General features: G+C 37.2%; 1 protein-coding gene across 5 annotated transcripts in view; it reads right to left on the reverse strand.

The window, feature by feature from the left end:
• LOC130141970 (kinesin-like protein KIF2A) overlaps window positions 1-13299 on the reverse strand; it is an 87504-nt gene that overhangs the window by 24250 nt on the left and 49955 nt on the right. For 4 of the 5 annotated variants that reach the window (XR_008819234.1, XM_056323335.1, XM_056323333.1 and 1 more), the window contains 6 exons: window positions 10685-10775; window positions 10474-10537; window positions 9988-10079; window positions 9601-9743; window positions 8711-8915; window positions 4147-4257 (listed from right to left, as the gene is read on the reverse strand). Coding sequence is in view for 4 of the 5 variants with exons in the window: in XM_056323335.1 (XP_056179310.1) it covers window positions 4147-4257; window positions 8711-8915; window positions 9601-9743; window positions 9988-10079; window positions 10474-10537; window positions 10685-10775 (706 nt within the window). In the remaining variant the exon portion in view is untranslated. Of the gene's footprint in view, window positions 1-4146; window positions 4258-8106; window positions 8142-8710; window positions 8916-9600; window positions 9744-9987; window positions 10080-10473; window positions 10538-10684; window positions 10776-13299 lie in introns of all 5 variants that reach the window. The other variant, XM_056323332.1, reaches the window with a different exon arrangement.

Here is a 13299-nt window from a genome sequence, read left to right on the forward strand (position 1 = left end):
AGACCATGCTGGAGAAGAGACCATGCTGGAGAAGAGACCATGCTGGAGAAGAGACCATGCTGGAGAAGAGACCATGCTGGAGAAGAGACCATGCTGGAGAAGAGACCATGCTGGAGAAGAGACCATGCTGGAGAAGAGACCATGCTGGAGAAGAGACCATGCTGGAGAAGAGACCATGCTGGAGAAGAGACCATGCTGGAGAAGAGACCATGCTGGAGAAGAGACCATGCTGGAGAAGAGACCATGCTGGAGAAGAGACCATGCTGGAGAAGAGACCATGCTGGAGAAGAGACCATGCTGGAGAAGAGACCATGCTGGAGAAGAGACCATGCTGGAGAAGAGACCATGCTGGAGAAGAGACCATGCTGGAGAAGAGACCATGCTGGAGAAGAGACCATGCTGGAGAAGAGACCATGCTGGAGAAGAGACCATGCTGGAGAAGAGACCATGCTGGAGAAGAGACCATGCTGGAGAAGAGACCATGCTGGAGAAGAGACCATGCTGGAGAAGAGACCATGCTGGAGAAGAGACCATGCTGGAGAAGAGACCATGCTGGAGAAGAGACCATGCTGGAGAAGAGACCATGCTGGAGAAGAGACCATGCTGGAGAAGAGACCATGCTGGAGAAGAGACCATGCTGGAGAAGAGACCATGCTGGAGAAGAGACCATGCTGGAGAAGAGACCATGCTGGAGAAGAGACCATGCTGGAGAAGAGACCATGCTGGAGAAGAGACCATGCTGGAGAAGGTTTTACTGACGGGACGTGTGAGCCCATGGGGGACCCATTCTGGAGCAGTTCATGAAGAACTGCAGCCTGTGGAAAGGACTCATGTTGGAGAAGTTTGTGGAGGACTGTCTCCTGTGGGAGGGACCCCACACTGGAGAAGGGAAAGAGTGTGAGGAGGAAGGAGCAGCAGAGACAATGGGTGATGAACTGACTGCAATCCCCATTCCCTGCCCCCCTGCACTGCTTGGGGGAAGGAGGTAGAGAAATCAGGAGTCAAGTTGAGCCCAAGAAGAAAGGAGGGGTGGGTGGAAGGTATTTTAAGATTTGTTTTTATTTTCTCATTACCCTACTCTGACTTGATTGTTAGTAATTTCATTTTCCCCAAGTTGAGTCTGTTTTGCCTGTGATGGTAACTGCTGAGTGATCTTCCTGTTCTTATCTTGACCCACGAGCCTTTTGTTATATTTTCTCTCCTCTGTCCAGTTGAGCAGGGGAAGTGATAGAGCGACTTTTGGTGGGTACCTGGCATTCTGCCAGGGTCAACCCACCACAACAGTATATAACAGTATTGTACCTAAAAAGTTATTCTGTGCTTTAATTTACTTGACATAGGCAGTCTTCTAGAGGACACAGCAGTGATCTCTACAGTCAGCTGTAGAAACCTGAAATGAAGCTATTCATTATGAAACTGTTTGCATTAATTTTTAGAAGCTCAAAGCACCACAGTTAATTACATGTCTCTGCTGCAAACAAGCAGTCAGTGTACCTGCAGGATAAGTACTCTCTTAATTTAATAAAATATTGTTCAACTGTAGCTATTATAAACTGTAATGACTTGCTCTTTTCTTTCCCTGTATATTTCATTCAGTAAAATTTTGCCAGTGTATGATATAAAACCTAAACATGAACGTGCTTACAAACCAGGCACACTCTGTCAAAGAGCCAAATGTAAATACCACACTGGAAGGCTGAATTCATTTTCTTGATAAAAGAGGCAAAGGAAGACCTAGAAGAGTGGTAAAGCTAATCATTATCCACTCTTCTTCCCACTTGGCCACTGTAGTGCAAATCCTCTCTTCTCTTTCCAGGGAACTGGGGAGTACTGGAGGTAATTCCAGACTAAGGTATCTCCTAGATCTCCCGCAATTCAATATATGCTGTTCAAAAACCTGTCAGATCTCTAGACAGGCAGCTTTTTTCTGCATCCGTCTAGTTATTGCAGGAACAAGCTCTGCAAATGTGAGAGCCCAATTCAAACAATCATAAAGATGCACTGTAAGTTTCTTTTCTTTCCCTCCTTCCTTTCAACTGTAATTCAGAATAAGTCATAACCACCCAAGTGCTCTTCTTCCCACATCAGTATCTTAAGAAAAAACATTGCTGATTAAATTCTTGATAAAAGTTACATGTAAATAAACACTAAAACCAGAATGTCACAAATGGTCCTAGTACTGAGAAATTACATGAAAAAGTAAGAGGAAGAATGAGTTTGAAAGCAGTATCTCATCATGAAAGGGTTTTCTTATTCTTAATTATAAAGTGAATGTAGTTATATGAATGAGAAAATAAAAAATAATTCAAGCATATTTCCACTCACTTTCAGAGGGGATTTTTTCCTTAATTTAGAACTATATTGAATATAAAAGGAAGGAATGCAAGCTTTATCAGAAATTAAACACCCATAGATCATGGATTATTCTTGATGGCATTCTCACACATTTAAATAGGAAAAAATGTTATAGCAACTCTATAAGAAGAGTAATAATTAAAAAAGCTTCACCAAAATGAAGACAGCTTGTTAGCACTTTAAGGAGTGGTAAGGGTGATGGTAAGAACTTCATGAAACATTCACAAATGTTAATCCTTCTATGTACAGAGCGCAATTCCCAACAGGATAACTTTCTAAACCTTCTTTAGCAGTGTGGATACATTGGCTAGATATGCACAGTTTAGCTTTCCAATGAATATGAATAGGATTTATGAAGTTATGTCTCAGTGGAAAGAAAACAATCCTGTGTTTTCATTAGAAAACTGAAGAAGAAAAGATTAATCAAAAATGCTATTTTACCACCATTCTCAAATTAGAACCATACCTAACATATAAAGAGAAGACTAGGCTGTCCTAACACCAGACTTCTGTGGCCTCTAGACTAATTCCAAGGAGCCTGTGAAAAGTAACTAACACAAATGTATTGAGTCTGGCTGGGATGGAGCTAATTTTCCCCATAGCAGCCCTCATAGTGCTGTGCTTTGTATTGGTAGCTAGAAAGGTGCTGATACCACACCAGTGTTTTGGCTACTGCTGAGCAGTGCTCCCACAGCATCAAGGCTGTCTCTCCAACGTTCCCCCCTCACCACTAGGCTGGGGGTGGCAAGATCCTGGGAAGGGACATAGCCAGGACAGCTGACCCAAACTAACCAAAGGGATTTTCCATACCATATGACATCTGCTCAGTGATAAAGCTAAGAGAAGGGGAGAGGGCATTCATTATTATTACGTTTGTCTTCCAGAGCAACCATTGCGTGTACTGAAGCCCTGCTTCCCAGGAAGTGTCCAGACATTGCCTGCTGATGGGAAGTAGAGAATAACATCTTTTGTTTTCCTTTGCTTGCCACATGCACCTTTGCTTTTCCTTTATTTAACTGCCTTTATCTTGACCCATGAGTTCTTTCCATTTTATTTCCCAACACCACACCACACCCCCCGCTGAGGAGGGGGAGCGACAGAGCGGTTTAGTGGGCACCTGGCGTCCAGCCAAGGTCAACCCACCACAGCAAACAAGTCTAACATTTGGTGTCTACTGCAGAGAGTTTGCATTTCCATAAGGAGAAACATTAATAATGGACAAACAAAATCACTAGATATCTGTGCTTTTATCTGTCCTTTCCACCATCTGACAGAAGAATTCTGTTTTTCAGATTGATGCAAATGCACATTTATATAGTACACAACTATTCATCCTATCTATCCCAAATACTTATCCCTTCAACAACTTAGAACATACTCTGATGCCTTTGATACCAATTCTAAATTTTCCTTTGTCATTTAAAGATCATAACTTACCACTATGCTTCCAGTCTACACCACCTTTTCCAAAATTTTAATTCAACAAACAATACTCTCATATAACAATCAAACAAAAAAACCCTCAAGCTAGAAGTTCTTCTAGCTATGTGATGTGCCTAGCTAGAAAACTAGAACAAGCAATAAGAAAAGCCAATAAAAAGTGAAAGGGAGCAAGTTATCTGAAATGTCTCTGCTGAAAGACTCACTCCAAATGTAGTGTTAGTTAATGTATAAACTTAAGTCTAACACATTACTAGTAGCAAGTGATCAGTTCTAAACATAAAATCCTAAATTCCCAGCTTCTTTTTTCTTTGTAATTGTTAAAACATACAGTTAACTAAACCAACTTACCATACAGGTACGGGAGTTTTCTCCTATAAATGAATCTCTTAGCACCTGAGTAAGTTTACTTGCTCTGAATGGTGTATGAGGTTTATTTCGACCTAAGGCTCTAATGCACTCCTGAAAGAACAAACAGGTTTATATTTATTCAATTCATGTCAAAGAAAAATATGTAATACAAAAGCAATTCAAAATCAGAATATATATGACTTAGTTATGTTGCTGTCCTCTAAGGTATCATTAAAATTTACTATTCAAGCTTGAATTCAAGAAGTGTTATGCTTTTACCTCTCATTAAGTTCAGTAGAGAGGTAGGAACTAAAAAGAACTTAAGTAGCCTAAAAGCTTTCTGAATCTCATCCAAAACGTTTACACATATTGTATCCACCACCACCAACAAAAAATTCAGTGTTGATGTTAAATGTGCAAACTAACTGTTTCTGATTATGAGTTTTACAGCCTGAATGATCTACAGCCTCTGCCAGCAGAAGTGTGGACAGTGAGTCACGTTAACTATCAGTTAATACCAGTAGCTTTGATTCAGGCTCTACCACTGACTTTCTTTACAGTTCACAAGAAAACACCAGTGCCCAAACTTTCTGAAAGCTTCCACAGGTCACAAACCTAGTAAGTATAGCTCTGTACCGATGTACTCAGTATTGGAAGACACTTGAAAATGTAAGTCATTCCCCATTTTAAAATATTCTTCATGTGAAAAAACAGGGATAACATCTCCCCTTTCACTTACAAGAAGGGTATGGGGATAAACTAATATTTTCAATTGGTTGGAGAGTTCCAGAAATACTGTACAGAAGTAAATATTAAAGAATTACTATAGAAGTTACAGCAGCAACTAAGTACAACAGTGCAAACCAAGACCACGCTAATCTAAACATTTTTGCCCACTCAGAGTTCTAACAGCAGCTAATAAATTACTTCTTACAGAAAGAAAGTTTAAATTTCAATTTCTGTTTTGTTGTTTTTGTAATATTTTGATCATTAATTCCAGTTTCTGGATTTGTCTTAATATTTTGTGTACAGGCATCTCTTCAAATTCAGGGCTTCCTTGGTACAGTTTTAACACGTTTACACACAGAACTTCTTCAAAAAAACAAACATCAAAGTGTTTTCATATTATAGCTTTGCTTTTAGCAGGGCTAACAGATGGAATGCTCTTGTGTTATATGAATAGTTCTACAGTAGTTCAGCTAATCCTTCAGCTACAGCGATATCCTTGTGGCCTTTTGAAATTTCCTAGAAACAGCTTCTTCCAAAAGCCAAGCTAGAAACTCTGGGATGATAATCCAAGAAAGCATTGCAACTGTGAAACAGCATAAAACAGAACTAAACAGGCTCAAAATAAAACTGCCATGATACAGAACAGAACAAGGGCAAATTGGTTTTAACTAAAGTGATTATTTAAAAACTCATTAGTTGAATTTTATAGAATGGACACAGCTAAGATAAATAGAAAGACTGAAGCTTGCTGAATGTGAATTTCACATGCAAATGTTAAAAAGGACTCAATACTTATAGGTGAGCAAGGCAGTGCATTCTTTGAATGTTTTTATTTTGTTTGTACTTTACTACTATACTTACATAAGGAGAAAAGCAGATTAGATGGGAAGAAGGGCAACAGATTTTCAACAAGTGATGTTACAAACTAAAACCAGTAACAAATGTGTATGTTGGATTACTGACATGGCAACCAACATGTTTAATTAAGATATTTTAATTTACTATCATGACTTTTAGTTTGCTCACTCTTGAAAAATTAGAATTGGAAGGTGTCCCTGCCCACAGCAGGGGGGTGGAACTAGATGATCTATAAGGTTCCATTAAACTCGAAACATTCTATGATTCTATAACTGTCTCCTTAATAGTAAAAGGATTATAGGAGGACACTTCCAGCTTCTAAATTAATGAAGTTTTTAACTACTTTTACTTTTCATCACAGCTCAGAAAACCAAGTAACAAAACAACAACGCTACTTCCATGTAGAGACATTATGGAAATAATTTTTTGTACCAAAAATCTGAACAGGTTAAGACAGGATTGATATCCACATGTGTAGTGGTTTTGCATGGCAAGGTTTTGGTGGTGGTGGGACTACAGGGGTGGCTTCTATGAGAAGCTACCAGAAGCTTCCCCTCTATCCAATGGAACCAATGCCAGCTGGCTACAAGACGGACCTACTGCCAGCCAAGGCTGAGCCAATCAGTGACAGTGGTAGCACCTCTGTGATAACATATTTAAGAAGGGGAAAAAAACCTGCTGCGCAACAGCAGCTGGAAGAGATGAGTGAGAATATGCGAGAGCAACAACTCTGCAGACACCAAGGTCAGTGAAGGAGGTGCTCCAGGCACCAGAGCAGAGATTCCCCCACAGCCCATGGTGAGGCAGGCTGCCCACCTGCAGCCTGTGGAGGTTAATGGTAGAGCAGATATCCACCTTCAGCCCATAGAGAACCCCATGCCAGAGCAGGTGGATGTACTCAATGAAGGCTGTGACCTGTGGGAAGCCTGTGCTGAAACAGATTTTCTGTCAGGACTTGTGACCCCATGGGGGACCCACACTAGAGCAGTCTGTTCCTGAAGGACTGCACCCCGTGGAAGGGACCCATTCTGGAGCAGTTCATGAAGAACTATAGCCTGTGGGAAGGACTCATGTTGGAGAAGTTTGTGGAGGACTGTCTACCGTGGGTGGGACCCCACACTGGAGAAGTGAAAGAGCGTGAGGAGGAAGGAGCAGCAAAGACAATGTGTGATGAACTGAATGCAACCCCCATTCCCTGTCCCCCTGCACCACTCAGGGGAAGGAGGTATTTGGGAGTGAAGTTGAGCCCAGAAAGAAGGGAAGGGTGAGGGGAAGGTATTTTTAAATTTTGATTTTTAGTTCTCATTATCCTACTCTGATTTGAATGGTAATAAAACTAATTTCCCCAAGTCAAGTCTGTTTCACCCATGATGGTAATTGCTGAGTGATCTCTCCCTGTCCTTATCTCAACCCATGAGCCTTCCATCATATGTTCTCTCCCCTGTCCCAGCTGAGGAGGGGAGTGATAGTGCAGCTTTGGTGTTCACCTGACATCCAGCCAATAACAAACCACCACAACATGCAAATAGCAGATCTTGGATTAGCACCAAAAAACACTCCTCAGAACATAGTAGTTTAATTCAGACTTGACAATAACTTCAAGGGTCTTGAATACAAATGGAAAAAGCTGTGTAATGTTTTTGGGGATAGATGAAAAATGGAAAACTAACATATAATTGAGAAACATTTATAGCTTCTTGTACTGCTTGTTTAGTCCTCTGCAAGAACTCCACTTATTTTATTTCCCTTTCCCCATATAATTTAGATCACATCCACCAGTACAGCAGCAGCAGAGCCTTTCACTTTTTAATTAAAAAGACAAGTTGTATGAAAATGAACTGTGTTGTATGAGTATTGCACTGAAGGCACTAGCCAGCACAAAATCAGCAAGTAAACTAAAAAACAAAACAAAACTGCTTTATTCAATTACATTTGGAAAAAAGTGATAATGTCAACAAAATTTTGTTTGCATTATTTATTTTGATATTAAATCAAAACAGGCCACAGTTTTGGAACTGCCACAATTTTTCAACACTATATACAATTTTGTGATTACACGTTATAATTTTGTGGTATTTTTAAAGATCTGCTTAGAGTCTGATACAAGTCTCCTCCCAAGTTTATACTGGGATAAAAAAGTAAGCACAGTGATTTTTGGGTTTAGATTCTTTATATAAAACCACAGTGCTGGTGCAGAGAGTAGTAAACCTAAGCAAAGCTAACCAACAACAGAGATAAGTTCTGGGCCATTCAAAACTACTGTTTCCCCAACTGAGACAAAAAAAAAATACTTTCCCTATTTAGACTGAACCTCTTTTGAGCATTTTAAAACAAACAAAAAAAGCATTTGAATATTTAAATAATATTTCTTACCTCTCTTGATGTGTTCTGGATTAATGTATGAAAATCTGCAAAGTGAGTGTATCAGACAATTTGCTATAAAAAGTAGTAAAAAATGGATTCCAACTTTCAAGGGTTATTTTAATTGATTTGTTAATTCTTTCTGGATATAATGCTGTTGTGTTGTTTCTTCTTTAGTTAGTTAATTATCAGTGGTAAGTAAATCTGTCGTAAAGGTAACTTTAATTTTTATCTTTTCTTAAAAAAAAATAAAATATATACTGAGATCAGTAAGAATATTTCCAGTTAGTATTTCAGACCTTGAGTACCAAAGTCAGTCATCTCTCCTCCCATTTTAGGTGTATATCAGAGAAGTGTTCAAATTCAACTACTGGGGATTTTTGTTTGTTTTTTTTTTAAAGTACATGAAAGTTGATAGCACGTTTCTGCAATGTTTCTACTTGGTACCAAGTGTTTCTTCAGGCATTTAAAGGAAAAATCAATACATTATTTTACCTGTCACATCAGTAGACAATGTAGACAAGCAAAACCTGCAAAAACACTTGTTTTAGTAGTCATTGCTATTATACGTAGAAGGCTTCCACCTACTCAAAGGCAATGGAAACATTTTGGTTACCTTAAGTGCTAAAAGGCTCTTGTTAATTTCCGCACCTTCCAGTCGCGTCTGCCTATCTGCACTGGAAGTATCCGCTCCTCTTTCATTGCCAGCCAAATCAATCAAAGAAAATTTACCATGCAATTTCCCTTTCCTTCTGAGAATAATCTGAAACACTGCATGGCTTCTAGATGAGTGTGCATTTGCAGATGTCTGGCCAGATGTCCTTTAACAAAAGGAAAGAAAGGAAGGACATATGAACAGGCAAAGGAGCATACATGTTAAACACACTACCCTCAGAACGTAAGATTTTACAGGGCAGAGTCCTGTATTTACCCTAATAATTTGTTGTTCATAGTATAATTATACCTATTTTTCCAATTCTTCAAATAGAAATGGAAGATTAGTAACATTTTACTTCCCTCTTAAAAACAAGAATAATCACATCTCCAAAGATTTCAGACTATCAGAGAGCTTTCATGTAAAATGCCGCATGTGGCATTTTTATCTGATCAGGCAGCAGTCTATGCACAAGGCTAATTTTAAAAACAATAAAGCTGGATCTTAACAAAAATTAAAATTTTTATATTTCTGTCACTACATATCAAGGCCTTTTAGAACTGAAGAATCTGGCAGTATTCCAAATTATAAATTATGTGAATGTAAGTCAGTAAACTGGTTATATAATGCATGCAATTCACATCCTGTAGAAAAATCAGTTCATATTTCTCTCTAGGAGAGAAACTCTAAACTATTTTTATTCAAATGACAGGCAGATTCCTTACTTGCAGCCAACATTATAAAAAATACCACTGCATATTAAAAAGCCGTTACTATGAAGAGACACCAAAAAAATCTTGTTCCAATTCTTTAATTTACAATGAAAAAGTGGTGGAAGCTATGGGAGATACCTGCAGCTGTTGCCTATTTCAATAAGCTTAAGAACATCTTCAACACATTTGACTTCCCGTTCCTGTAATCCCACCACCTGGACTTGCTGTTTACCATCTTCTAACACTCTTAACTTTGTCTTCCTGTTCAACAAGTCAAAAACCTAGGAGGGGTGGGGAAACAGAACAGTTAAATAGGAGCTTTAAAAGACATTTTTGCTTCAAATATTGTATCAAAATATGCAAAGCATTCCATACATAAATGTGATTGGAAGGGAAGTGTAAAGAATTTCTTGAAATAAAGCTTTCAGTACAAAAAGGAAAAAAAAAATCTTTTATGTGACAAGCTCACAATCTTATTTGTGAAAGAGAAATTCCACCTTCCTCAGAAAAAGATCAAGTACTTACCTTACCACTGTAGATCTCAAAAAACGTTGCATATACTTGAAGTTCTAACTTCTTATAGTTTGGCTTCTTTAGCATTAAAAAGACATCTCGAGCTATGAATACATTTCCAAAATATAAAGAAATCTAGTTATGTATTTTCAATTAGTGAAGACTCATTAATGCATAACAGTCTATTTTACAGCATCTCTCATATTTTGCAAGTGTAACAGGTAGGGTCAGTCAATCAAGTAAAAAGCATTGCCACATTACATTGGAAGATGCAACAGAACCCAAAATTAAACTTAATTAATCATCAGTTATATTTCATACATTTTTTAAGCTATCTAGATATATATTTACTGTGTAAAGACTACACACCTAGGAACTATTTTTTATGTCAACAAAGCAGTAATGCAAAATATGTAGACCCTTATGTTTGTATGAAAGAGAGTAGAAATGTATTGATCTCAAATAATCTGCAAAAAGCCAACAGAACAATAGTCTCACCTGCAAGTGCATATATTCCTTTAGAACAATCTTGGTTCTTTCCTGAAAAGTCACCACCCATAGTCTAAATTAAAAAAAAACCAAACAAGACCAAAAATACACTATAAAGGTCACAGAACTGTAACTTATGTATTTGTTACTTATTAGAATTTATTGAAGTGTTTTGCACATAAAAAGAAGTGTATTGCTGACATGTAGAAGAAATACTTACATGGGTTTTTCCACTGCCTGTTTGTCCATATGCAAAACAAGTGGCCATTCCCCTTTCAAATATGGTTTCCACTAATGGTCGAGCTGTAAACCTTAAATGCAAAAACCAGCAGTACTTAAGAAACCTAATTATTTTAAGATGCCACACTACCACAAGGACACTATATATTTTAAGGCCCAAAGAGACAAAACTGGTTCTGTACTTTGAGAGACTAAAGGACGTCTCCATGTTAATTCCTGAACTAAAGAGGCTACCAGCTCTAAGGCATTAAAATACCCTAAACAATTAAACAAAAGCTACAAGGTATCTCCCATTTATTTTACAACAATATTATCCTCCTTCAAACCGCCTTGAGAAGAAAAAAATTTCCTTGTTTTAATGATGCAACATGGCACAGATTTCTACATGGAGTTTGGAGCTCCCTAAAGATAGCATTAGAAGATTTGGAAGTAGGACAGTGCAGCAGATAAATAATTAGATTTTGCCAATATAAAAAAGTCTGCTATAGTTTTGGGGTTTGGTGTTTTTTTCCTAAATCAGCTTCTAAGATTAAGTTTAGAACACAGGTAGCCAAAACAACATTGCATATCTTAATATTTTGAGAACATAGTTATGCTGAGAAAAGGCTCAAGAAAACATATACCCAAGCATGTCAGAATGGAAAAATCCAGTTATCCCTTAAGTATTATTTGATGTGTCAAAAATATTCTCCAAAGTATAATTTTTCTACTTTAGATAATTAATTTTTACTTTTAAAAGTGTAGATTTATTGCTTCTACTTCAGCTACTTATTACCATTATTTCATTAAAAACTCCAAAATCAAAGGGCAACCTTATGGAGAATTACCTCCACTAGGTGATGGAAGTAAGAGTCTCTCTATAACAGTCTCTCTAAACTTTTTCCAGGTGTTTACACATAAAGTATGTTTAGTGACAGAAAGAAGAATGATTGTTTACAGAAACACTAAGGTGTTACAACCTCCTTTCATTCCACTTTGGAACAAACACAAGATCACTTACAAAAATAATATGGATAAGACTGAGCCATTCAGCAACCAAGGGTTATGCAACAAAATCTAAGTTTAACTGAATCATCAGTTTTCATCAAATATGTACCAGATAATTCCCGATCAGCCTTAGTCTTTCTTGCTTCCTCCAAACATATACTTCTTTTGTCCTCAAGAGGATATTCCCATATTTCAGTGTTTGTTCTTTTTGTGTTGAAGATATAAATTTAAAGAAACTTATCCACCTAAGAAGTACTTTCCATTATCTCTGTTTAATTGCATTTGAAATTATTTATTTTGCTGATTTATAAAAAAGGGTCCTATTTATATGTATTTTAAAATAAGGCAAAATACAAACATATCTAGAACAGTTTCTGTAAATCATTATACAACTCCAAATGTTACCACACCAAAACAGTTCAACTTTCCTTCTAGTAGAATCTTTATTTGCAATCTTGATCTTTCAGAAATATAAACGGATTCTCCTTTAAAATTCAACAAGTATACCCATTCACACTAGTGCATTTTTTTTAATACTAAAGAAAGCTTACAACTCAGTGTTGTGGCTCATGGATTCAAAAATACATAAAATACAGCTTAAGCAAAATAATAATAAAAAAATAAGAATAGTACATTTCTCAAGAATGTTTTTCAGTACAGAAATATAGTGAGTAATTTTAGCATACTGAAGAAAACTGGAGTAACTTGTCATATCTCCCCCCCCACACTGTGACCTGTGACCCTGGTAGTTCTGGTGAGAGCAGACAATGATACCTATCCTCTTAATTGTGTTATTACAGGAGGCCTTGAAGCAGATTATCCTTCACATAATAATCATTATTGTACCATATGAGGGAGAAGGAAAAAGCCTGTACTGCTATATAGACTAGAGATTTACTGTTTCAGTATGAATACAAGCATCTTTCAATGTTTTTTCTATATTTCTATTCATTTATTATGTAACTAATAAAAATTGTCCAGAAGAAACTCAGTACAAAAACATAATAATGTATGCAAAAACCAGCCCTCACATTTAAACACTATGCTCACAAAGACAAATAACAGGAAGGAGGGAGATTACAAGAACTGGGTTTTAAGCAGGAGGAAAACTGTTGCAAGAGGCACATCTCACCAGCTAGATCACTCCCACAGTTCTTCAGTATCAAGAAAGAAAACATGCTACCAGTAGATAATCATTACACAGAAATTTCCAAGGGCACAGCTTTGCTGTTTAGAAGTCTTTCATTAGTATAAACTAACAGACTAAAAAGATTTTACTTTTGCTACCCTTCTCCTCTTACTTATATCAAGCATAAGGCACAAGTTTTCATTTTCAAGGCCTTTTAATAATTCTTTTACTATGAATTTTCTCTTATCCACCAACAGGGTGTTAGCATCCAACATTAATCAGGATACAATGCCAACTTTCACTTCCTAGTTTTTGGATTAAACCCAAGAATTAAGATATTTCTCTGTCACTACTCCTTAAGGCTAAGGGAAGCACTTTCTAAGCATAAGGAAAATTATCTTCATTAAATTCCTTTCTAATATCAATATTCCTTGCAAAAATCTTCACAATATTTAGACTGTGTACCAAGATCATGACCT

This window comes from Falco biarmicus, chromosome W (assembly GCF_023638135.1).
Source record: "Falco biarmicus isolate bFalBia1 chromosome W, bFalBia1.pri, whole genome shotgun sequence".
In the NCBI taxonomy this organism is placed as follows: domain Eukaryota; kingdom Metazoa; phylum Chordata; class Aves; order Falconiformes; family Falconidae; genus Falco; species Falco biarmicus.